The 26215-nt window shown below is 34.3% G+C and overlaps 2 protein-coding genes across 3 annotated transcripts; one reads left to right on the top strand and one right to left on the bottom strand.

Moving 5' to 3' along the window:
* Positions 1-775: 775 nt before the first annotated feature.
* On the bottom strand, positions 776-15917 carry LOC125674571 (membrane-bound transcription factor site-2 protease-like). Of its 2 annotated transcripts, XM_056160763.1 has the most exons (10): positions 15515-15879; positions 14384-14653; positions 13124-13227; positions 11595-11841; positions 9303-9483; positions 8784-8878; positions 8418-8477; positions 5179-5374; positions 4745-4820; positions 776-3290 (listed from the first exon to the last, which is right to left on the bottom strand). In XM_056160763.1, exons 1-10 carry the CDS (start codon positions 15587-15589, stop codon positions 3068-3070), a joined length of 1527 nt encoding a protein of 508 aa, XP_056016738.1. In that variant the 5' UTR covers positions 15590-15879; the 3' UTR covers positions 776-3067. The 2 variants fall into 2 exon arrangements, with proteins under 2 accessions (XP_056016738.1, XP_048767696.1); XM_048911739.2 differs by lacking the exon at positions 8418-8477 and having other exon boundaries at positions 15515-15917.
* Positions 15918-15946: 29 nt separating this feature from the next.
* On the top strand, positions 15947-25868 carry LOC125674572 (eukaryotic translation initiation factor 2 subunit 3). The gene is made up of 13 exons (XM_056160765.1): positions 15947-16077; positions 18581-18644; positions 19095-19156; positions 19470-19535; positions 19702-19823; positions 21086-21180; positions 22336-22494; positions 22887-23021; positions 23261-23355; positions 23540-23684; positions 23927-24096; positions 24530-24702; positions 25604-25868. Exons 1-13 carry the CDS (start codon positions 16006-16008, stop codon positions 25665-25667), a joined length of 1422 nt encoding a protein of 473 aa, XP_056016740.1. The 5' UTR covers positions 15947-16005; the 3' UTR covers positions 25668-25868.
* Positions 25869-26215: the final 347 nt, after the last annotated feature.

The following is a 26215-nucleotide window of genomic DNA, read 5'->3' as shown; positions in this document are numbered from 1 at the left end:
CCAGAGCTCTTTTTTACATGGCATCGGATATCCCTTAGTACTCTCTACGTCAATCAATGGATACATTGTCCTTGTCACCCCTCCTCGAGTAGAAATAGGGGCTTGAAATCTGTCCCAACCCCCGGGAGCCACCTGGTGGTACCACTACAGCCCCAAACTGAAAGTGGTAAATGATAGTTCTAGGGGTCCTCTACCTTGCCTTGATGTTCCTTCCGCCTTGTCTTCACAGATTACAGCTCTAAAACCAGTCATAAAACTCGTGTTACACGTTTTCTTACTAGCTAGATTTCGGTTGCGAACTTCCTGAATCTTTAATATTAGAGAATAAAAAGAGAATAAGGACTCTTCATTGATATTTTTGTAGAAATGATATTACTTATGACAATGAAGTGACTAAATTTTGTTGCTTTTCCATCAGCATATTTATACTTTTTACTGAATAAGGAAAAGTAGCCCAACATATAAAGCGAGGTTTCGTGTCACGCTAGGAGTCGGCATGTTAAAGGACCCTCACTGCTCAATGGCCTTGATCAATGCCGAGTAAAGGTTAAATTTTGAAGCCTTACACCAGCATTGGTGCTGTCTCCATAGCAGTGAAAAATTCTCCAGCGAGACGCACGTTAAATTCCAGCTAAACAAACAAATATACCCGATGCGACATATTTCAATATAATATAGTTACCAATATAAATGTTTTATTTCATATTAAATCGACAATTCCTGATATAGTTATCGATATAAATGTTTTATTTCATAATAAATCAACAACTGCTGATATAGTTGTCAATATAAATGTTTTATTTCATAATAAATCGACAACTGCTGATATAGTTATCAATATAAATGTTTTATTTCATAATAAATTGACAACTGCTGATATAGTTATCAATATAAATGTTTTATTTCATAATAAATCAACAACTGCTGATATACTAGTTATCAATATAAATGTTTTATTTCATATTAAATCGACAACTGCTGATATAGTTATCAATAGAAATGTTTTATTTTATAATAAATCAACAACTGCTGATATAGTTATCAATATAAATGTTTGATTTCATAATTAATCAACAACTGCTGATATAGTTATCAATATAAATGTTTGATTTCATAATAAATCAACAACTGCTGATATAGTTATCAATATAAATGTTTTATTTCATAATAAATCAACAACTGCTGATATATTTGAATCCATCACAAACACAATTTTCAAACTCCCAGTTTTTGTCACTCTAGTTGAATACCCAAATGCAAGGATAAATTTGTAGCACTATTTAACACATGTATAACTGTGTATAACAGAAGATAATTAAACAAATTAACATACTAATTAAGTACTTATTAATATGGACCATCTAACATGGAAATGGAACAAAAAATGAGACTTTTTCCAAATCATAATCAGGAAAACCTGAATGGCTTGGTGAATATTAGTGTCCTGCACTAACTGGTTTACATTCAATAAATATAGTATTATTATCATTATGAGTTTATCAGACTTGCATATTTTGGTAACATGTTATTAAACTTGGAAAAGTAAACAAAGAATCTTTTATTTTTCTCAAAGCAGAACATGATCCTGGGGAAAAAATATCCTCCAATATTTTGAATGTCTATTTAACAGTTAATGTCACAGGTGTTAAGCCTGTTTTGAGCCAAAACTCCCCATAACTGTAAATAAATAAAGATCTATGGTTATGAGGAATTTGGGGTCAAAATGGGCTTAATCCCTGTGGGTAATGTTTATACCGACAGCTAGATGCACTTTTTTGTCCAAAAATAGTTTTGCATTCTATTAATATACAAAAAATATTGACCCATCAGAAAGAATTAGACATCAAAGCACAACGAATCTCTATCTGTTTAAATGGAATATTGAGATTCGACTTTGGTCCATTTTGAAAAACACATCTCGCATATAAAAACACAGAACATTGCAAACACTGTTAATGACGAATAAAAAAATATTGAAATTGCCTTTGTAAAGTTAACATGTACAAAAAATGACAATTTTGCTGCTGATGTGATGTTAATGCATTCAATAACTCCCAGATTATCATAAATATCTCACTAGAAAATAAACACATTCAATTTAAAATATTCCAATATAATCAAACCAATATAAATAGATTATTTTGTCATGCGTGACAAACACTCGTGCTATAATTTTTACATATCTAATTGCACTCAAATGAGATCAGTGACCTACAAGCATCTTCTGTAAAGATTTCACCCAGTGGTGTATTGACTTTTGGAGAGACAGATGTAATGAGCCCTTATACTAAGAATGTCTATATCCATTCACTCAAACTATGTTTTTCCAAAACTGCAGTAGTCTATTGTAAAAATTTACAAATACATTTTATATGTGCAAATAAAATCAACACTGAACTCAAAAGTTGCAATTCCAATTTTCTTAAAGAAATGATTTTGTATGTCAACATTGAGTAAATACAACTTGGCATGAATAACCCTCAACATATTAATTATACATCACAAGTAATACATTTCCAGTTATTTAACAGGTACCCATAATTTTGTACATATACTTAGCATTGTCCATGCTTGACACAATCATCCAGCACACTCCCATCCACTCACTCAATAACACAATCATCCAACACATTGTCATCCACTCACTCAATTACACAATCATCCAGCACACAGCCCATCCACTCACTCAATAACACAATCATCAAACAAACGGCTCATCCAATAACATAATCATCCAGCACACAGCCCATCCACTCACTCAATAACACAATTATCCAACACATTGTCATCCACTCACTCAATTACAAGTGTTCATCCACACACTGCTTTCACAATCACCCAGCAACAATCACCCAGAAAATTGCTCATTCAATTTCGGCACTCTCTATCCACAATCGTGAAATAATGACATGCAATTTAAATGAAATCAGAATAACATTTTTCAGATTCACCCAGATAATTTCAATGGTCAGTCAGTTGGCTTTCACAACATCCATTCAACACATCAAACTAAACATCTCACATTTGTCTACAAAACAAGAGAAAAGTTCAGTCACTCATGATCTTATCACGACATGAATAACATCCACATTGCTATGATCACATTGATTAGGAGTAGAGCAGTCCCGCATAGGATTATCACAGAGTAAATGAGTCCCCGCATATCGCGTTCTGGAATGACCGATGCCAAGCTTAGCTCGATAAAGGCGTGGCAGATCCACTGTCCATCCAAGGCGTAGCATGGCACCACATTTAGGATGACCAAGGCCCCAGACAGGGATATCAGATATCTACAGTCAGTTAAGGTTGGATGGCAACACAGTAGTTTCCCCAACACTTGTTTTACTCTCATGGTCTTTACACAGATACTTTACTAAATCACTCAGGCGTAAAACTCTACTCTTTTACTTAAGCATTCGCCTCAGGTTAGCTAGAAATCAAACTTACCAACTCCTAGCAAGAAACCAATCCCCCTGCCACAAAATCTCATCAGAGTCGCAGCTAAATTAATTGACTTCTTTATGTAACTAATAGATTTAATAAATTGTCAGATTGGACAACCAATCTGAAGGCATGATCTAGCTCCCATCACTTCATTATGTGACAACACTTCACCTGGATTACTAGAGGTACATGAGCCATCCGAGGGAATGTAAAATGCTGCCCTATATCAGGGATCACAACCCCTCTGGCATGTAAAAGATTGCCATCATGGTGTTTGAATCCTAAAGAAGCAGATGAAACTAGAAGAACATCTAAAGTAGAGTGACTTGACATACAGTTATTCTCAAAATTAACTTCATTTTGTATCTTACATTCAGATACACACTCCATGGCAGCCTGATTGTTCCAAAAATATGAGCACTTCTCATGACCATTAAAGAAATATGAACAACTAGCAATCTAGAGAAAATGAAAAGAATACCAAACATTGATGTCAGTGAGACAGATGTTGGATGTTGATAAGAGAAGCTCAGTTCTACCTGTACCTGGATGAGATTCACTAGTGCACCATACATGTGGAATCAACGAAATATAATCATATTTAAACTTCATTCACTGAAATGTTTTATACATTTTCATAGTTTGTCTGTTATGTAAACATAGGTCCCTCACACTACTTTTTGGGACTTGGGACTGGGGCCCTGAAAGTTGGAAAAAGTAGCAACACAAAGTTTACAGGTATGAAACGATGCAAGGAACACCAATAGCAACGAAGAGTCATCGGAATGAGATTGAGATTGTTATACCTAAAATATTGATATCGTAAATTGAAATTCTGCACTAAATTATTTTCATTTATTATGTTTATCATATTTATTGAAAACAACACACTCCCACTATTAAAGAAAAAAATGTATTTTGTTATGAATCTATTTAATACAAAACATTCTTGCAAATTCAATAAACCTTTTTCTTTTTTTTTTGCTTTAAAATTTTTCCGGTATAAAATCACTTATATTTTGCTAAACATTATATTCGTTATCTTTTCATGAACATTGAAATTGTTCTTCACACTTATATACAGAAATAGTCACATGATTTTTACATCAAAGTAACTTTCCAAATTTACTCAAAATTAAAAATCCTATAGAATAAAAATAAAAAGTGATTTACAGGAAACATAAGTTGAAAACTCCCACTGGCAATGCCTGCTAAATATTCTCTTACACTCATGCAACCCATGCATTCATACATTCACCTTCACAGGTTCCTTTTTGTGGTGATTGTAAACAAAGGATACTTGCTGAATGTCTCTAACACATAAGGTAGATTGAGAGGAATAATGGAGGATTTTGGAATATAATTACTCAGCATCACTGCAAAGTAAAACAAACATTAATTAAACACCAAACAATATCAAAAGTCAATGGAATGACTGAGATTTATATGACTAATCTTGACGGTTCTTTTGTTCATTTGTCTGTCAAAATTTTTACCCTTGGTCTTACTGGTGAACTATAAAAGATGAAAACTTTTTACCACACATGGTGGACTGAAAGGTCAAAGTCAGCATTTTATATCAGATCAAAGGTCAAGGTCAGCATTTCATATCAGATCACCGTAATTGGATTAAGCCACTGTGTAGGTCATAGTATTTCACAAACACTTGATTTTGAGTCTTGAACTAATCTTTACATGAATGCAAAAGAAGCTGGAATAATTCAGACCACCGACCTGAGTAATGTAGATCCAGGGGGTGTCCCAGGAACAGCAGAGGAGGTTTCCTGCCGTGGAACACCTGTAGAAGCTTTGTGACATTGTCCAGGGCAGGGTAAACACACACCATGTCTGCCTTAGGAATGTAGCAATCACTCTGGTACTTACACATAGGCCGATCAGTGGTCGTCCTCGCAGGAAGACATGCGTATATCTGTAATGATCAAGTTATAATGTAGTGTACAATATTTTCTATGAGGGAGACTCTTCTTGGATTTGATTAATGAGAAGGACTGATTTTAATGAAAGAATGGAATAGAATTATAATTACACCTCACCACACTAGTATGAATAGTATCAAAGCTGCTAAAAACAGTATATATCCTTCCATGGCCTTTTCTTTGCTTGTTGATTATTTAATGCCCCATTCAAAAATGTTTCACCTATACAGAGATGTAAATGGCTGTAGGTGAAGTGCCACAAATTTCTACCTGTGCAAGGCACTCAAAGCAGAGAGAGTTCTTTACCGTGCTAGAGTGACACAGAATGTCTGTTTGTAGTAGAGTCCCATCCAAAAGACCTGCCTTTCACTCCTATAATACTGGGTGCTTGCCAAAGGAAAAGTCATAACTTATTTTAGAAATTTAGAGTTTGATGCATTTCATAAGTTTGAAACCAGGACCTCCTGGAAGAGAAGTGAGCGTTCCAACAACACAAGTTACTGCGACAGGCCATCCTGCCACCAGAGTGTTAAAATGTATAATTGTGAAAATGAATTCAAATCCATACTCCAAGAGAAGAACTATTTTGTGTGAATTTATTTCCATAAGTGTACCTTGTCAGATCTTATCAGCCAAACATCATTTCTGCAAATAATCAAATTGTCCTTATCTAAGTGAAATTGTGTTTAAGAAAATACTCTAGCAAGAGTGTTACATTTTTTCAATAACAGATTTATTTGAAGATAATGTTCTCATGAAAAATGCACTTTCTGTTGTAAATTTTACAAACAATGGTCATAACTATAAAGTTTAATGGACCATCAAACAGCAACATTTTCTGAATTTCACTTTCCTTCAAAGTTTGGGTGTTATGATATATATGTAGGCTCTGCTTGATAGTCACATGGGCAATAGAGCTTTTTTTCAATATCTACTTTACTTTGATCCCCCGTTCTGAACATCATGTTTGAAAGGCATTGACCGTCGAAAGGATATATACTTTAAATCAAATGAATATTATAAATATATGCAGCATGCATGAAGGAAATCATGAAATCACGATAGAAACTGGCCAACATCTCATGATTGTTAAGTTCAATAGCACTGTACAGTGTCCACACACTGGCTAACTAAACTGAACAATGACCCTGTATGACAAATGGATGCAAGAAGTTGAACAGCAGATGTGAATTTGTTACTTCTAAATGCCTTACAAGGGTTGTACAATGTACATAAAAGCATAGATTAACCTCATATCTTACAAACTATTTAACAATTTGTACTGATAATTACTGTGTGTATAGTATTATGGGGTCATGGTAAGTAAAGTAAGACAAATATGTGAAACGGCAAAGGCAGGTGGTCACATGATTTTTTTTGATTGGTGAAAAAGTCTAAAGTTTGTTTCTTTTGGGTTATCATGTGATACAGTAACTCATTATTAGCTTTTTTTGTTTATATTTTTGTTTTGAACGATTAACAAACACTTTAAATCAAGGAAAATTTACATCTGTCATTTTCAGTGTTTTGGCAATCAACACAAGCCCACCTGGATTGTGCCAAGTACTGCAAATTCATTTACATGTCACCGACATATGAACTCAAAACTTAAGAAAAGATCTACTGAACATAAATATCACGACAAAGTGTATTAAATTGATTGTGTATTATTTTATATGAGTATATAAAAACATTAAACGATTTCTATTCTATAAAACTTGTGAAATGTAATTTTACATTACAAAACTTATCTGAATACACAAATGAATGACACATACTAGTGTCTTGAAGTAACAGAACCAAACAACGTTTTGTCCACTCCTCATGATTTTGGATTTCTATCAGCATATGATTGTAATTTATAACACATGTATGTATATATATAAATATAAAAATAATATATTCAATAGTTTTACTAGTTATGCCTTGTTACAACCTTGGTATAAATAATTGTATGACGCCAAAGTCATAATAATAAAAAAAAATTTGTTCACAAACTTTACGAACAATCCTCGTGTTTCTGTAAAATGCTTATGATGTCCATGCATGCTGTCGGATGTACCTAATCACACCCTGGAATCACTCTTCTTCGTTAAGTATAAGTGTATACACATCTATAGTGTACAGTTAATGTAACCTGTTCAATATTCCTCTAACTGACAACAGGAGGGGAGAGAATCACTTTGTAAGACGTAGCATATGATGTGATTTTATCAATGATGTCATTCTATACTGAAATGTCATCGAGTTCACACATATGTAAATGAGAACCGAACATTCAGCAGATCAAACAATCACTGATTGGGGGGGGGGGGGGGGGGGGAGATCTAAAATCATGACAATACAATTTCTAATGCTATGATCTACTGTTACCCGGGAGTTATCTTGTTTGTTAATGCATAAGGCTTCACATGACCTTCAAGGGTTTAACTGACTTTCATATAATAGATCCCGGTGTCACATTAAGGGAAAGGGAACTCCAAAAATACTTATAACATGGACATACAACGTAATAACAAAATGGTCAGATAGTGGCCATATCATTCCCTGAGTATAGTACTGACCCGTGTACCGGTATCCTCATAGGGGGTCACCATTGTATCATGTTTTTACTGATCAAATTAAAAGAAAAGATTCTAGTTTGAAATTGTATAGTAAGAGAAAGTGATGAAGGTCAAGGTCAACTGGTACAGATCATCATGAGTTATCAGATGATAAATCACATTTACATCACCCACAACCACTAAATGAAAAATCAGACATTGTAAATGCATAGATCTAGTCTTTGCTTTGCAATCTGGCCAAGAGAATACAGAATTTAAACTGCTTTAATAATGGGTCTATGACTATAAGATACGCAGAAGTTTAATATTCTGAGCCAAAAAACATGAAAAGCAATCAATGCGAGGACATACTGGTATATGAAGCCAACTCCCACTATAGTATAAATTCACCCCCAAAACTAACACTCCATCACTATGACTACCCCCAATGTCTACACATGGTTCTATGTCTAGCGATTCCCTCTGTTTATACCGCATAGTAAGCCTCCTCTCTCCAGCATGACAAAGTGTCCTTGAAATAAGACACAGTTTCCTGGCAGCACAGAAATTAGAAATCAGGTCAGCTCTTATGAGAACAACAAAGCTTGTGTGGACTCATTATTTAAATCTTCAGACTTTAAAATGTCTTACAGTTTCAGACTTAATGACTTGCATCTTCATTCTTAATGCTTAATGTCAACATCTTAATGACTTACATCTTCAGACTTAATGTCAACATCTTCAGACTTAATGTCAACAACTTAATGACTTACATCTTCAGACTTAATGTCAACATCTTCAGCCTTGATGACTAACAACTTCAGACTTAATATCAACATCTTCAGACTTAATGACTTACATCCTTGAACTTGCTTTTGATGTGGTACTTGAAACACAGATGTGTACTACTAGTGCTATTACAACAGTCAATGGCTTTGTCGGAATCTGATAGATCTGTCAATAAAAAAACAATTTCCTGTCATCTAGTGACATCACAAAAATGCATGGACACATTGTATTCTGGAATACGATTGACCCGTTTTCTTTTCCAACATTTCACTCTTATTGTCATAAGACAAATTTAAAACAGGGCCATTGTCCCCAATCTTGAATGAAAATATACATGTAACTTACACAGGTCAAATAATTCCCAGAATACAGTCTCAACATACAGAGAATCTCAGACTTTATAAGAATAATGGGACTTTAAAACATTAGAAGTAAACCATTGTCATTCAATTATCACATACACCAGCACAATTAATGCATGATTCTTTAACAGATCACATATTCAAAGACAACAAATGATAAGATATATCCAACACTGCGATATACTAACGATTTACGAGTCTCTATTACTTATATCTGAGATGAATACTTTTAGGAGTGGTGTCCATTTCTGCGATCTTTTCCCTGGACATGCAGTGACCCATCGACTCCTCCTTGATACTGTGAGATACACAGGTGTGCCAGTCATCGATGTCCGTCACTCTACAACCACTGATACTGGTCACTGGGTCTCCCACCGCCAGGCCCCGGGGCCCTGACACCGCAGAATTCTGAAAATAAATGGGGTGTGTAAATAATAAGCACCATGTAATGTGCCCCCCCCCCCCAGTCACTGATATACAGGCACATGTTTTTACACAATATACCTTCTATTCCCTAGTACTGATTCATAAAGAAACCCATTTATCTATGTATCAAGAAGTAGGTAAATACTGTAGGTAAATACTGTGATTCAAATAACAAGAAAGAGGAGAGATTAAATTCTAGTTGATAAATGTGATGAAAGACAGTTATTTACATTACAAATATACCAAGTACATGTATTATCTAAAATGTATGCATCATGACAAACAGAAAGTAGACAAGTAAGGGATATGTACATGGGTCACCTGGTCTAGCCTAACAGTAGGAATCTTGGTACCATTTAAAAAGAAGATGTGATTTGTAAATGCTAAGGAACATGTGATGATTTATTCAAAGGAAACACATTCATTAAGCATACAGGAAGTTGGTGACTGCAGAATCTGTTGATCATTACAACTTGCCATAAGGAAGCTTGGTACTAAATTCATTGTATTTAGATGTTTGTAGTTTATGACAAAACTTTCACACATGTAATAGGCATGAATCTAGACTTATCAGGGAAACAGTAAATTCCTGAGACAGGGACTTGAAAATGTGAAAAGTCTGGTAATAAATATGAATAAGCTGTGACTTGAAATTGCAAAGAAAATCTCATAAAATATCTGTGGTGAACAGAATCAGAAGATGAGCCGAACCTTGTTAACCGGTATTCTCTAGACCTTTAGTGAAGCATAGTCATACTATTAATCAAACTTTTAATGCAGCATTATCACACTGCCCTGCTGTCAATCAAACCTCTAGTACAACATTATTACACTGTCCTGCTGTCAATCAAACCTCTAGTGCAGCATTATCACACTGCCCTGCTGTCAATCAAACCTCTAGTACAGCATTATTACACTGCCCTGCTGTCAATCAAACCTCTAGTGCAGCATTATCACACTGCCCTGCTGTCAATCAAACCTCTAGTGCAGCATTACCACACTGCCCTGCTGTTAATCAAACCTCTAGTGCAGCATTATTACACTGCCCTGCTGTCAATCAAACCTTTAGTGCAGCATTATCACACTGCCCTGCTGTCAATCAAACCTCTAGTGCAGCATTATCACACTGCCCTGCTGTCAACCAAACCTCTAGTACAGCATTATCACACTGCCCTGCTGTCAATCAAACCTCTAGTACAGCATTATCACACTACCCTGCTGTTAATCAAACCTCTAGTGCAGAATTATCACACTGCCCTGCTGTCAATCAAACCTCTAGTACAGCATTATCACACTACCCTGCTGTTAATCAAACCTCTAGTGCAGCATTATCACACTGCCCTGCTGTCAATCAAACCTCTAGTGCAGCATTATCACACTGCCCTGCTGTCAATCAAACCTCTAGTACAGCATTATCACACTACCCTGCTGTTAATCAAACCTCTAGTGCAGCATTATCACACTGCCCTGCTGTCAATCAAACCTTTAGTGCAGCATTATTACACTGCCCTGCTGTTAATCAGGTATCCGTTTCACTATTCGATCATAGAACATAAATGTAGCACATGAATATGGCCATTTCACAAATTTTAAGCTATGGCTCAAGATTTATGACCATTATTGATAATTACTATTTGAATAGACTAGGGCTGTCATGTGTGTTCCTATGTGCATGGTAATCAACAAAATGGCTATCATGTGATGCCTGAGAGCTATATCAGAATGCTTTCATGTCACTCCTATGCTTCTCGCATATTTAAGAATCTAAAAAATTAGACAGAATAAAAGCAGACCTTTGTAATGTTAACAACCAATAGGAAGTAACTTTCCCTTATGAACCATTCCAAATATGTCATGATATCCTCCCCTGGGGCCCAGCGCAGGGAGTCACAATCTTTGTTTTTGGCCATTACACATTTTTACATAATGGCTATGAAAAGGACATCAAAGAAGTCTTTGTTAAGAATGGAGCATTAATGGTATAAAATTTAATTATCACATTTTCTCAAAATGTGTGTACATTAATGAAATACCTATGTATGCAGAATGCCATGAATATCGTTAGAATGTCAATAAATCTTAAAGCTAGATACCTCAGAAACCTGTGTGATGACAACGGCACTCCCCGTGGAGTAGAATGGAACGAGGATGATGGGAAGTAGGAAGATGACAACTAAGGCGAAGATGACGATGACAAAGTTGTGCCAGACTCCAGCGCAGTAAATCCTGAGCTGTCGTAATGGGGAGACAATCTGAAGGTGTTCTGTGGATAGATCGACGTAAGCTCCGGGGTACAGGATCAACAGAAACAGGCCAAATCCATTCACTCGTACATTCTCCCTATCAACAAACAAAATACCAGCTCAATGTTACTGTATTACAACTTACAGAGTACCAGTTCAATGTTATTGTATTACAACATACAGATTACCAGCGCAATGTTATTGTATTACAACTTACAGAGTACCAGCTTAATGTTACTGTATTACAACTTACAGAGTACCAGCTTAATGTTACTGTATTACAACTTACAGAGTACCAGCTTAATGTTATTGTATTACAATATACAGAGTACCAGCCCAATGTCATTACTGTATTACAACTTACAGAGTACCAGCTTAATGTTACTGTACTAGAACTTATAGTGTACCAGCTCAAAATTATTGTATTACAACATACAGAGTACCAGTACACTGTTAATGTATTACAACTTACAGAGTACTGGCTCAATGTCATTACTGTTAAATCTGGGTTTCCAATGAATAAAAATTTATTTCACTCTTTCAAATTTCTAATACCTTTGTATATATGGCAAAAAATAAAATATAAAATAAAGCACAGTGGACATTTACCTGAAGATTCACTAACATGTTCATGATCTAACGCTGATTTAATTCTGGGTACATGTAACTGAATAAGTTTACAAGTTGACACATCAGTTGTTATTACATTTCAAAGTAGATAATTTCATAAAAGCAAATCTAGAGACAATTTTTAGAATAAACACTCAATGCCATTGGTATAATCGGTGTAGGTCAGAATTCAAATCTTCCTCTCCTCTGAGGTCCAAACATTCCGATTTTATAGAAAAAACTCATCTACCCCAGAAATAAAGTCTTTCTCAAGTAGCAGACATTTCATATTAATATCTTTTGATCTATTAATCTTTTAAAAGATATGGCATTGTACTGAATATCCATAATCATACCCTGTATACTTGATTTAATTACCATGTTCAAAACCAATCTGAGTAACCAGGCTCATGAAAAACCAGGATTTCTTGAAAAAATCTCAAACTTTTTATTTGAGCAGTCAAAATTTGAGCAGAATCTCAGATTTATGTTCAAATTTTGACTTTAGTTTCTTTCAAGAAATCCAGGCCATACATCTATGAGATCTAACATACTAGAATTTTAAAATAGAGGTCTGGCTTTAATAGTCAGATTGGTTCAGAATTGGTAATAATTTTATCGGATGTGAACTATTTTGTGCAATTCCGGTTACCAGTGTTGTACTATATTGATATTGTTACTATCATATTTATCTGAGTGATCACCAAAAAAAGATGAAAATCTGTATTATGTGTACATGTACAATAAATGGAGAGCACTGATCCCCTCACCTGACAGCGGCCACTGCATGTCCCATTTCATGGAGGATTCCGCAAACAAGCAATGTCAGCAGGTAGTACCACAGCTGGCTGGCTGGGAGATTCACTCCTGGCATCTGTATAACATTAGGTAACATAAATCAGATTCAGGTCAGTATGAATATACAGCACATATGTCTCTATCACATAGGTTAAAAAATGCAGTTGCCATGGTTACTCTGACAATATAGTGTAGAATTTATTATATTACATACATACTAAATTTGGCACAATCATATTGTACAGTGTTACTTTGTAAGAACATGATCACCAGTGTTATACTCAGACAGAATGAAACCTACAGTATATTAAATCAATATTAAATAAAAGCAAGTCTTTTCATTTTTCAAAAGGCTTCAAGCAAAGTAACACAAATTTATATATTAATTACTTGAACGTAATAATAATAGAACTACAATACAACATGTACTGGTGCTCCCAAATAGATACTTATAAACTTGATTGCTTGCTCTCATAAATAATGAGAATGCAAAATCAATAATGGTGCATTTTGTCCTTCATCGTCTTAATAAATCTTTTATTACTGTACTAAAGTGCCAGTTATGCTGGAATATTTGAGTACATTGTATATAGGGCATGTCTTCCAAACAGGGTATCATTGGATTCTGGAAATATTTGAATTCGTGGAATTTACAAAACTTCGAAAAAGTCTCTAGTTACAACTAATTGACGAGAATAACATCAATTGTTGTGACAAATGTAAATTGGCATAAACAGTAATTTGATGTTACTATTGACTTTTTCCGACAATTTCATAAATTCCAAGAATTCAAAAATCCAATAATACAATGTTTTCAAAATGGCCTAAAAGTCAAACAAATGCATAAAATTAGTCAATGAATTAACTAATCCAGATATGAAATTGATAAATAATTCTCCATTTTATTTCTTACAATTTGACATTTCTCAATATTAAAATGTTTATTTCATATGATGAAGTTAAAATTTGAGTTGAAATGATTCATGCAATAATATTATTACACAGAAAGAATTATAATGTACAGTCTTATCATCAAATTACTGCCATCAGATCATCAAATTCTCTACACCATTTTATATATTTAATCTGACTGAAACAGGATCTTTGATCTGCTTCCAAATGCATGTTTTATATAGTGACAGACATTTTAGATTCAGGAGTGGATCAAGGATCTTATTTCAGACTGGGCAGCAATATATAAGGAGACTTGACTGGTATTCTAAGGAACGCACCACTGGTGTGAGGACTTGTTGTTCCACTGGTTGTTTTCGGAGCGTGTTAATGACGAGAAGTGTAAGGAGACAGATGGAGAGCAACATGGCAACCAGACCGAAGTAGACACCGACAGTGAACCAGAGTCGCAGAAGGCGGGGCCTCCACTGACCAATCCTCACAAAGCTCCTGTTAAAGATCGTGGAGTACCAGCGAAACTGACATATTGACACACTGAATCCTGTCCTGTCTAGGAACTTTATGTACTGCCTACCATATATCTTGTGAGTCTGAAATATAGAGAGGTTCTGTAATTCTCATGAATAATTCAAATCTGACATCTGTTCACATGAATGCTTGAAAAAAAAATTCAATATCACAGATAATGAATATCAAGAAAAATTCTGACATATCATAATTATGTTGTTTCTAAATTCAAAATGATGTGATAAAGTAAAACCCAATGGTAGAGAAAAATGGATTAATAGTATCCTTCATTAGTACGAGTGTGGGATAATAGGGAAATTCCACCGTGTGAACAAGATGCACAGTCCTAAAGAGCAAATCTTGTTCCAGAGGTAGAATTTCCCTATCCCATAGTATATAAATTCAGGAGTTTAGAGAAAATTCAAAATTATCAGAGAACTTCAATGCAAAAACTAATCAGAGAGGCAGAAAGAGCATAACTAATTACACAGGCATACCCGGAAATGACTTCCAGTGTAAGTGTAAAATAAAAAACCCAAGGTTGTTCACCAGAAAGCTATTTATCAAATTAAAATTTAAAGAAAACAATACAAAATATTTTACTTCACCATGCAGCATAAATCATAAAAAATATACAATCAACGACGCTGCAGCAGAGTAAGACAGGAAAATCTCACATGGGTAAAGTCAAACTCACACTGGTGATGATGTGAGAAGACAATACCTCACATGATTAAAACATAAATATTTTAAACAGGGGTGGGGGTAGGGTTGAGGGTGTATATAAAAACAATACTATACTTCATGTTTAACAAGATTTCCTTATTGTAAAAGAATTATTCTCCTTGGTTACAATTTTTAAACTTCATAAATCATCATTATTGGTTGACAATGTGATTACAGCTGATACACATGGACATGCATACAACTAAATTTAAAATTACCTTTAAATAAGCATCCAATAAATACAGTGAAGACCAGAACCCCAGAATAAGCGCTATCCCTGTTGACTGCAGCATTGTAATGCATCGATATCACCGCAGAATATTCTTTGCCATTATTTCATTTTTGTCAAAATTCGATAGTCCCAATGCAACATGTGCTCTTTGGATCAATAAAAACTTCCCAACACCAGCTCATTGCAGAAAATAAACATGATTCATGGCATGACAACACTTCTGGTTTCTGAAACCAATGCAATGTCCTTTTTTCTCAATATTCGTTAAAAAACACAAAAGACATGTTCAATAAAATACAAAATAAACAATAACAATATTTCTCAATAGAGTTTGTTGAATACACTCTCCTGTGTTTGAAGTACCAAATTGTCTAATTAAAGTTAAGAAGAAAACTACGTATAGCGTTCTGATTGGATAATTTTCATTTTCTAAACCGGAACTGCTATATTTAGCCATTCCAACTTGCATCAGAAAGCATGGCAGGCGAAGAAGAGGAGCAGACAAAAACTCTTCAACCTCACTTATCGAAACAGGATATAAAAACTCTGGTACGTAATCACAAAGCTTCAAGAATTGATCTTTACTTCTGCAAACATTTATTTCTAAGATGCCTTTATATTTTACCAGAATAAGTGTTTTTATTTCGCATATGTGGCTGTCTTATTGTCATCTCGAATTTCCTCTATTTGGATTTTTACTGTCTTAGTGCCATTTCCTGGCTGTTATGTGTTATTGGTATGCCAGAATCAGACCATTATCTTTCTGAAAGAAGTTAAAGGAGAAAAAACATTTCGGTTTTAACTGCAAACTGTTCTCGTGATGGACCATCTGTGAGATCGTAGCAGAGGCACCGGAAATTTTATTAATAAAGTGAAAATAAATCTAAAAAGCCTTAGATGAAAAAAGAAATATCCACTCCTCTTAAAGTCTTTATTTGAATACACTCACAGACACCTGAAATTTAGTCAATAGAGGATGGGGTGTTTTTACCCCCCTCATATATAACTACAACAAATTTATATATTGAGGGGTTAATAAAATTTTCATATCGATCTTTTTTATTGATGAAATTTCAGGTGCCTATGATTGTACAAAAATGTATAAATCACAGCTGCATATGCAACATAAGAAGTCAGGTTGCAAATGTGAGTTTGTGATGTATATCAAAATTGTCAAATGCTATATCCATTAGTGTAAATCTCAACTCTGAGAACCACTTGAAGGGAGATCTAACCCTTTCTCAACCTTATTCCCCCTCCCCTCGTTCTACTCCTCCTGTAAATAAAAGAACAAAAAATTAATTATAGATGCTAGATTCACCACTATAAATAGAAGGTATGAAAAAATCTTGTCTTGTTTTGGTTTTAAAATATCTTGATGATGATAAATAGCACATCTGTATGTTTTTAAAAATCATTCAATATAAGTTGGTTGCACAGTGTACAGAATGCTATTTCCCAAAATGGACAGGTTGAATCTATGTTTCAGAGCCATTCTACTTTTTATATGATTTTTTTTGGACAGAAATATATGGACAAGAAGAATACTTTCTGATAGATCGTTGAAATTATGAGTTACTCACTGAATATATATACATAAAGCTTACAAATTTTTATTTTTCGCATCTCTTCTTTCTGTTATTGTGATTCTGATTTGCAAACAATGGTGTGAGAATATGAAAACTCTTGCGAGACACAACAGTATGCATTTACATACATGACTGCACCCTCTATTGCTTAATAACTCAATGTAAACAAAAAAGGGTGAATGAATTTGAGAAATTTCAAATTTGTAAGCAGAAAAATGTATATAAGTAACAGATATACTGGGAGGTTAAGCTTGATAGCAGGGGTCTCCTACATAAATCAGGAGGTTAGCACCATATTTGATTCCGTACAATCTTATTAGTGATTTAGACCAATTATTAGGTTAGCCTGGAAGTGTAGAAGTCTTTGTCGTGTTTGTATTGCAACAACTTTATAAAACTACAATTACTTCTCTATGACCTTGGGCAAATTCTTGCAACTATTGCTTGTTAAAATGCACTGAGGCATCTTTTGAAACAGAAAAGTTAAATGAATTTCCCTACAGGCTAATGTTGAGACACAGCATGGATTTCATCTATTGTCATGAATACCAGAATGTTTTTTAACAAAAGACATTATGGGTATGGTACTCTCATTGCTATCATTTTATTTGTGAATGTTGGCCAAAAACCTAATTTCTAAAACTAGGAGCATCTCTCAGGATTGAGAACTCACTGGAAAAATCAGCTCCTAAAAAGTTAACTTGTCTTTTTTGATATTTTTTGCTGCGAGTTAAATTTTACACCACTATGATTTGGTCAATATTTAAACTTAAATCATTTTTAAATGTGGAAATTTGAAAATCTTAATTTTCTATGATGCAAAACTTTAATTTGATCTTGAAGTTGCCACTAAATAATGCTTCAAAATTGACCACCTCAGGTAGGTAGGCAGTCTGTAATTTTTAATGCTGACTATGTGAAGTTATTTTTTGGTAACTGAACTTATATTAAAAAATGTTACAGTTAAAATATGAACCAAAATGTGTACAGATTAAATCTTTATTTAAACATTAGTAAAAGTACACAGTAGTGACTATATGGATATTGGAGTCAATAATTTTTGATTGTTTCCAAGTGTCCAAATGCATGATGCAACAAATTTGAAATAGGATTTTCAGAAGTTATTACATCATTGGTGTGTATTTTAAAACCTGAGTAATTGTCTCCGTGATGATGCACTCTTTAATGTTAATCAAATCAACAGTGTTCATGTATATTATAGAAATACAGACCACAGAATAATTCATTTTTTATTCATGGAAAGCAATAACTGAGATAGTGGACAAACATGACAGACATTAAAGAAGTAAAAGTGGTGGGTAGGAATTGACAGTACTTTAGTCATATTAGAGTTAGTTGGAAGACAATGCACATTGATGTCATACTGGTGTGTACAGAGTATATTAGTGCTAAAATTTTATTTTATGTATATTTTTTGTTTAAACCTTGTAATATCTTTTCAGAACATAGGCAGATTAACACCTCTTACACCAGAAGTCATTAGTAGACAAGCCACGATTAACATTGGTAAGTCATTCTCTGTTCAACTGATTACATGTGCATTTATTGAATTATAATGCTTGAAATAAAATCTATAACTTTCACTTCTTAACAGCACTGGGATGTACTGTATTTGTCAACTTAAAATATATGTAAAATGATCTCGTTAATTTCTCTGGGCATCAACATGTGTAATTATGCTGAAAATGTTCATTTTGTTTGTATGTGTGTACAGATTTAGTCTTTGATTTCAGTATCTCTTAATTAGAGATGCTTGTCTATGATAACATGACTTCATGGTCTTGGTTAAGCATGAAAATAAAAAAAAATATGCTCTGCTGATAAATAATGGTAAAATTAAAGTATGAACTTCAAATTTGGCCCAAAAAAATTGATTTTTCAACTTATTAAATTGTTTTAGTTGTTGCACAACGAAATATGTTTTTATAAACACTTTCTAAATTTCAAATATTTCAGGTACCATTGGTCATGTAGCTCATGGTAAATCTACAGTAGTCAAGGCCATATCTGGGGTGCAGGTGAGGCAATGAAATATGTCTTTGAAATCGATTATGCAGTAAAATGTGCATGAAAGTTGTAAACATCAAAGTTTATGTTAGTATGAAGTTTAAGGAGGTATATCACATAAATATTGTTATGGTTGGAAAAGTAGGAGATACATGTATATACCATTGAAGATTGGAAACTTTGAAATTGTTTAAAATCATAGAGGAAAACACATACAAAATTTTAAAGAACAAGAAATGATTAAGAAGGAAGTCTGCCATTAATGATATTAGGATGTAGCTTATAACCATTTCTTATGATGGTAACTTTTTTATGCGTTTACAGACTGTCAGATTTAAGAATGAACTGGTCAGGAACATCACCATTAAACTTGGATATGCCAATGCAAAGGTAAACACAGGATTTAAAAGTAAAACTCTGCAGTGTGGCTGTTAACATGTCATAACCTCATCATCACACATTCTGTATGTCGTTTTAATTACTAATTACCTGAAGACTTTATTTCTAATAATTAAAACTTCAGTGCACATGATATGGAGTGTTTTCTGATACATAGATATACAAGTGCAACAATGAAGCATGTCCCCGCCCTGGATGTTACCGATCCTGTGGAAGCTCAAAAGAGGACAATTTCCCGTGTGACAGACCAGGATGTTCAGGCAGATTCCAAGTCCAACGGTAATTATTTTACTGAGGCTGGTAACAACGGTAATTGTTTTACTGAGGCTGGTAACAACGGTAATTGTTTTACTGAGGCTGGTAACAGTTACACTTGTTTCTTCAATAGCAAAAATTGTTTTCAAATCAATCAAGATTCCTTACAGATATATTATAGTGCATAGTTAGTGTGGTTTGTTCTGTTTTCTTACACAGAAAATTTCATGGATTTATCAGAAATAGCTTTGTTGAATTGTTGATTATATAGAGAGCTACTCTGTGTTTTTCTTTTGGAGTTCATTGATCACTTGAATTCATGTTCTTGAACATCGACAAAAACCAATATAAATTTATATTCAGCAGGAATTGATGAACTCGCACTATTTCAGAATTTGCAGATACACGTATTTTGATAAGAAGCCTTCTTTCTCTGGTACTGGTATTCTTTGAGAAAATATTACTCCTGAATACAAATATTTCTATTTTACAATGTACCGTCAAATATCTGTATCTTGAAGTTTGGGGGTCTTTGACAGAACGTTGAGAGATATCCAGGAGTTTGAAATATCTGAAATTGCCTTCTGATTTTGTGTCCTTGGTTCCCCTATATTTATAAATGCTTTTTTGTAACATTTGTAAGTAACAAATTCCTTTGTCTTCTGTTATTTACATCCAAGTAATAATCAATTTAAGGTAGTAGATAGATTCAAAGAAATAATGGTTTCGCTATTTCTAAAACATTTGATTGTATTATATCTAAATTACTATATCTGCTCAGTTTCCATGCTTACAATATTGACTTCAAAGCTTGAATGAAATGTAGCTATTGCGTTGTAGTTAAAGAATCTATTACTTATAAAACCAAAAAAGACGAATGAAAGAAAATGTTTATTGGGTAGTGTTTTATCTAGCACAATGAACACACAATATGTATACAATCACTACACATTTCTGTCGCAATCTTCGTCACCAAAGAACTGCTTGATGCAGAGAATGAAGAATGTGTGATGTACACTGTAACAAGGCCAGGTACAGTGTGTGTTCAGTAGACCAGAAAATTGGCTGTACATTGAGATACTGATGTGAAATTATGGCTTGGGACCTTGAAGACACTTGAACATAAACGGGGTACCGGGGTATTCAAGATTACCATATTCAAGATATCAGGAGTTTTTTAAAAACATCATTTATGTAGGGAATACGCCTGGGACCACCAATCAACTTCGACATTAATAAACAGGATATTCAAGTTAACTGTATTTCCTCTTCTCCTTTTTTTGTAGACACGTATCCTTTGTTGATTGTCCTGGTCACGACATTCTTATGGCCACCATGTTGAACGGAGCAGCTGTCATGGATGCTGCATTACTATTAATAGGTTAGATCTTTTGTGATATTATCCTCATCTCGGTAGACTTGTAACAGAAAGGGAGAAAACGCAACGGACCAGGCCGGGATTCGAACCCGGGCCCCCTGAATCTCTAGTCAGGTGCTCTACCAACTGAGCAAACTGGCCACCGGCGATCGAACCTGACTGACCGCTACAGACTTTTACTTTGATCCACTATATCAGAGCTCCAGTTAATTTTTTACCACAAAGAGTATTTACCCCCTGATTTTCAAATCAATGAGTATTTTGCTTTTCAGAAAAATTCAAAAGGGTATTTTGTTAATTTACTGATTATCGTTGCTCTTTTGCACAGAAGATGTCTCCAGATAAATGATACTTCTTCCGTTAAACTTGAACTTAAAGTTTATACTAAAAGGCCGCTCCAGCTATTTACGGGGAAAATCCTTTGTAGTTCTTTTTATTAAAACTATTCATTGTCATTTGGAATTTGATATTTATCATTGATGCATTAAATTTGAATATGTCAGACACTCAAGTCACATGACTATGATCCAATTTTGTATATCATTCGTCCACGATCGATAATACAAGGGTTTTTTATTTCCCTATGCTTTCGACCGCACACTAACTCTTTAAAAAAAGGAAGTATAACAAGTAGGCCTATATAATAGTGTTTTGAGTTAACTCTTCCAAATTTTCAAAATTGTGATTGTCATCCAAAGGTATTTCATAGCGCTAAATATCATGTACGATCAAGCCCTGGGCTAACCTCAATTCATATGAATAGATAATTCATATTTATATCATACTACATGTATCACAAATACACGGACTAATAAGCATTACATTGGGAGTGTAAAGCGTATTTACATTCGCTAATGAGTAATTATACGCATGATTTTCAACTTAAATGCTGATGCGCACCTTATCTGGAGCTCTACTATATTGCACTTGATTATTAGGTCAAGATTCTGGGAAGACCAGACCATAGGAGCTTTCCAACAGTCATAATTTCTGGAATTAACAGAGATTTAGTATTTAAAATCCTTGTTATAAATACTGTGTGCTGAGTGAAGTATCAAATCAGATTTTGCAATCAGCAAAAAGTTTCAAATATGTGAATATGCTTACACAGCTTTAGTTAAGGAGTCAAATGACTGACAATTAAAGTTTTTCTTGCAGCTGGCAATGAATCTTGTCCCCAGCCCCAGACCTCGGAACACTTGGCTGCAGTGGAAATCATGAAACTCAAACACATCCTGATCCTTCAGAACAAAATTGATCTGGTCAAGGAAAGTCAGGCCAAGGAACAGTATGAACAGATCTTGGCTTTTGTCAAAGGTTTGTTATCAGGAATTCTACAGTAGTTCTTGTCAATAGAAAAGTCGGAGAGTTAATTATAAAACAGGGAAAGAAGTTCCAATCCTGGTATCTTTATTTTGAGAAGATCCTGTTTGAAGCAGGCAGATCCATAGCAATGAAGATCAAACCTTCATTCATTGTGACCGTATACATAGAAAAATTGTTATTGAAAACTAGGGGTTTAAAGATATAACTGTACACTGTAATTCACAAAACTGTAAAAATAGATAAGCAGGACAATTAATTATTAACGGTCTCGGTGTATTGCAATATATGATAACACTACAACCGTTGTTACACCCCTAATTAAAACTGATTAATAGAGTGAGAGTATTTGGAGAGAATTTATATACTTTAGAAATTTCTTTCAGGAACCATTGCAGAAGGTGCCCCCATCATACCAATCTCAGCTCAGCTAAAGTACAATATTGATGTTATTTGTGAATATATTATTAAAAAGATCCCAGTACCTTTACGAGACTTCACATCAGAACCCAGACTAATTGGTGAGTGTTCATGAAGGATACCTCAACTGATATGATCTTTAAAAATGAAAATATATAGTGCTGTAAAAGTTGTATCAAGGTTTTTCTGCCAACCTTTAAAAGTAACAATTCTACTAGAGTTGTAATATTTGTGATAAAAACAGATGCATTCAAAATCACTGCTGGTTGTTTTTGTTTTGTTTTTTCTTTTATAAAATAGAAATAATTGATGTAGAACTATTTCATTTTGAATTTTTCAGTCATTAGATCTTTTGACGTCAACAAACCAGGTAGTGAAGTTGACGATCTCAAGGGAGGTGTGGCTGGAGGAAGTATTCTAAAGGGTGTTCTAAAAGTAGGTGTAGATAAAATTTGCTACAGGACTTAACAAAAATTGTTTAACAGTTATGTATTGAAGGTTGAGCATCTTTGAGGCTTCAATCATGTATTTCCTCACTGTTTTTAGTTTAATAGATATAATTGGAGAAAACTTGAGATTAACCAATTGTATACACCTAATGACTGTTGATGAATTGCAGGTTGGACAAGAAATAGAAGTGAGGCCGGGCATTGTGGCAAAGGATCAGGATGGAAAGTGGGCATGTAAACCTATCAGATCCAAGATTCTGTCGCTGTTGGCTGAACAGAATGATTTACAGTATGCAGTGCCAGGAGGGCTTATTGGTAAGTCTTGTAGTAACAGTTGATCTTCAAATTGCATATATTTGTACATTTTTAGAGCTGAAAAAGTCACTATATTTATAGTTTATAGTTTGTTTATAGTTATTTCAGTGATTATTGTCAATTTGCCACTGAAAGAGATGAATGTTAATTTTATAATCTTCTACATATATAAATTTCATAGCTGTTGACCATTACTGCCAGTATTTCCATAAAGATGTTAGAATTTCTTTTCATCCATTCAGGTGTTGGTACGAAGATTGACCCCATGTTATGTAGGGCAGACAGAATGGTGGGACAGGTTCTTGGAGCGGTCAATGCTCTCCCTGACATCTACACAGAAATCACCATCTCTTTCTTCTTATTGAGGCGACTCCTTGGAGTGAAGACGGAAGGAGATAAGAAGGGAGCCAAGGTAAAATTAGATGCTGTGTGAGAACTAGATACTCAATCTAGGCTTTGATTTCAAATTTAAATCATCACATGGGGTGATGGTCGTTCATGTTGAAGGGAATTGAGAGCCAGTGATGCTCATATATGTGTGTGTGTGTGTGAGTATCTTTTTGAGGAGGATTAAAAATGAGGATTGAATTTTTTCTTAGGATTTTAAGTGTATTGAGATTTATAATTATAAAAGGTGTACTAGTATACTGTAAGTAATTAAACACAAGAAGAAAATTAAATCAAGGTTGGAAGTGCAAGTGGAGGTCAGGCTTCGTGACCACCAAATGCTTACGTGGGACATAGTGAAATACATTTTGTTCATTATCTTGAAAAATCATCATCCTGTTTAATAAATGTGATTTAAATTGATCTCTGTTTAATAGATTATTTTGATGGCTTCATAGGTTCAAAAACTGTCAAAGAACGAAGTTTTGATGGTAAATATTGGTTCCTTGTCTACCGGAGGGCGTGTCATTGCAGTCAAGGCTGATTTAGCTAAAGTTGGATTAACTAACCCAGTATGTACAGAAATCGGAGAGAAGATCGCTCTCAGTAGACGTGTGGAGAAACATTGGAGGTTGGTATTATTTAGTGTTGGAGAGGTCCGACTTTGGTGCAACATCAACGTCAGAAAATCAATCGGAAAGTCAGTATTCATATCATAGCATATTCAGGACATTACATATGTATATAATTTCGTTCCCATATTTTATATCATTCATACACTTTGGGACACAACTATTTTGTGTAATGGATAAATAGTTTTTGTTGAATTACAATTCTGAATTCACAGTATTTCTTGCTCTAAATTATTTTTTAATGTTAATAAGGATCTTGACAAACAAACACACAGACCATGAATTATAAGCATTTACAAATTTCTATACTTATAGATGTGCTTTGTGCAAAATTAAGGGTCTTCTATACACTGCATACTGAGAGTACAAAATTGCTACTTTTTAGCAATTAGAGTGATCTGCCCTTTGGAGTTTAATACAATAAAATTAAATTTTCAATGTTTAAATTAAACATTTTGTAATCAATTGCAGTTGTTTAATCATTATATTAATTAGTCCAAGGTAAAGATACTGAATGCTTTATTTGAAAATCTTTGCTATTTTAAATCAATAATATTGAATTCTGTTCATCAGTAATTTGTAATCTTTGAAAAATTTCCTGGGGCTAAATGACACTAACCCCATGCTGAAAATGTCAAGATAAACTCAACATGCACACCTTTATGCAATATGATTTTCTCATTGTCCAAAAACAAAAAAATCCAAACATTTGTCTATAGTTTATAGAGGGTGTTTAATAGGTATTAAAGCATTTTATTCAAAAAGTTGTGCCATTGTAGACAGAATATTTATAGTATGCAACAAACAGATGAATTTTCTGTTATAAAACGTTAAAATCCTTGGGAATAAGAACTTTTTAAAAGTAGAATATCCAACATACCACTATTTATTTTCTTTCAGATTGATTGGATGGGGACAGATTCGACAGGGAATTAAAGTTAACCCAATCGGACAGGACGACTGATAACTACATTTGTAGCGTAAATTACTACGCTTGGATCTACATAGTGGTCATGGGAATGATGTTCAAGAGATGCATCTTTGCCATGCTTTACTTGAAATGGACAGCCTCAGAATACACCTTATGGTGCATTGTTAAATTATTTACTCCGACTTTCATTACATCTGTTGTACAATATTGTAATGTATTAAAAGTACAAATGATTGTAGAGTTGATGACTTTGTATTTGTCTGTTCTCCCATTGTGCTGACTAGTCGTGGTAGTGTTTCGCTTTGTAACTTGGAGGTCCCTTTATTGTGATGTCAAATCCTCCCCATTTTAGCTCTCCTGTGCTTAGTTTAGTGTTGTAGACTTAAACACTGTATTAAGTTTGGCCCCACCCTAGGGTCAGAACCCCTACCCCGGGGATCATGACATTTACAATTTTGGTAGCTCGGCTATTGGTCAATTTTTGGGCAGTTTTTGCCCCGCCCCTAAGGCCCCACTGGTGCAAGAATCCTAAAATTTACAATTTTTATATCCCCCTTGATCCAAAGATAACTTCACATCAA

Source organism: Ostrea edulis, chromosome 3 (assembly GCF_947568905.1).
Source record: "Ostrea edulis chromosome 3, xbOstEdul1.1, whole genome shotgun sequence".
NCBI lineage: Eukaryota > Metazoa > Mollusca > Bivalvia > Ostreida > Ostreidae > Ostrea > Ostrea edulis.
Note: the sequence above shows the minus strand (reverse complement) of the source record. Positions and strands in the feature narration are given on the sequence as shown.

Coding starts and splice junctions, on each gene's coding strand:
- LOC125674572 (XM_056160765.1), top strand. CDS start 16,006: ATGGCAGGCGAAGAAGAGGAGCAGACAAAAACTCTTCAACCTCACTTA. Junction 21,181..22,335: donor TGCTGCATTACTATTAATAG/GTTAGATCTTTT, acceptor TTTTTCTTGCAG/CTGGCAATGAATCTTGTCCC. Junction 22,495..22,886: donor GATCTTGGCTTTTGTCAAAG/GTTTGTTATCAG, acceptor AATTTCTTTCAG/GAACCATTGCAGAAGGTGCC.
- LOC125674571 (XM_056160763.1), bottom strand. CDS start 15,589: ATGCTGCAGTCAACAGGGATAGCGCTTATTCTGGGGTTCTGGTCTTCA. Junction 9,484..11,594: donor TCATCACACAGGTTTCTGAG/GTATCTAGCTTT, acceptor ATTTATTTTCAG/AATTCTGCGGTGTCAGGGCC. Junction 8,478..8,783: donor TCAAAAGCAAGTTCAAGGAT/GTAAGTCATTAA, acceptor CTGTGCTGCCAG/GAAACTGTGTCTTATTTCAA.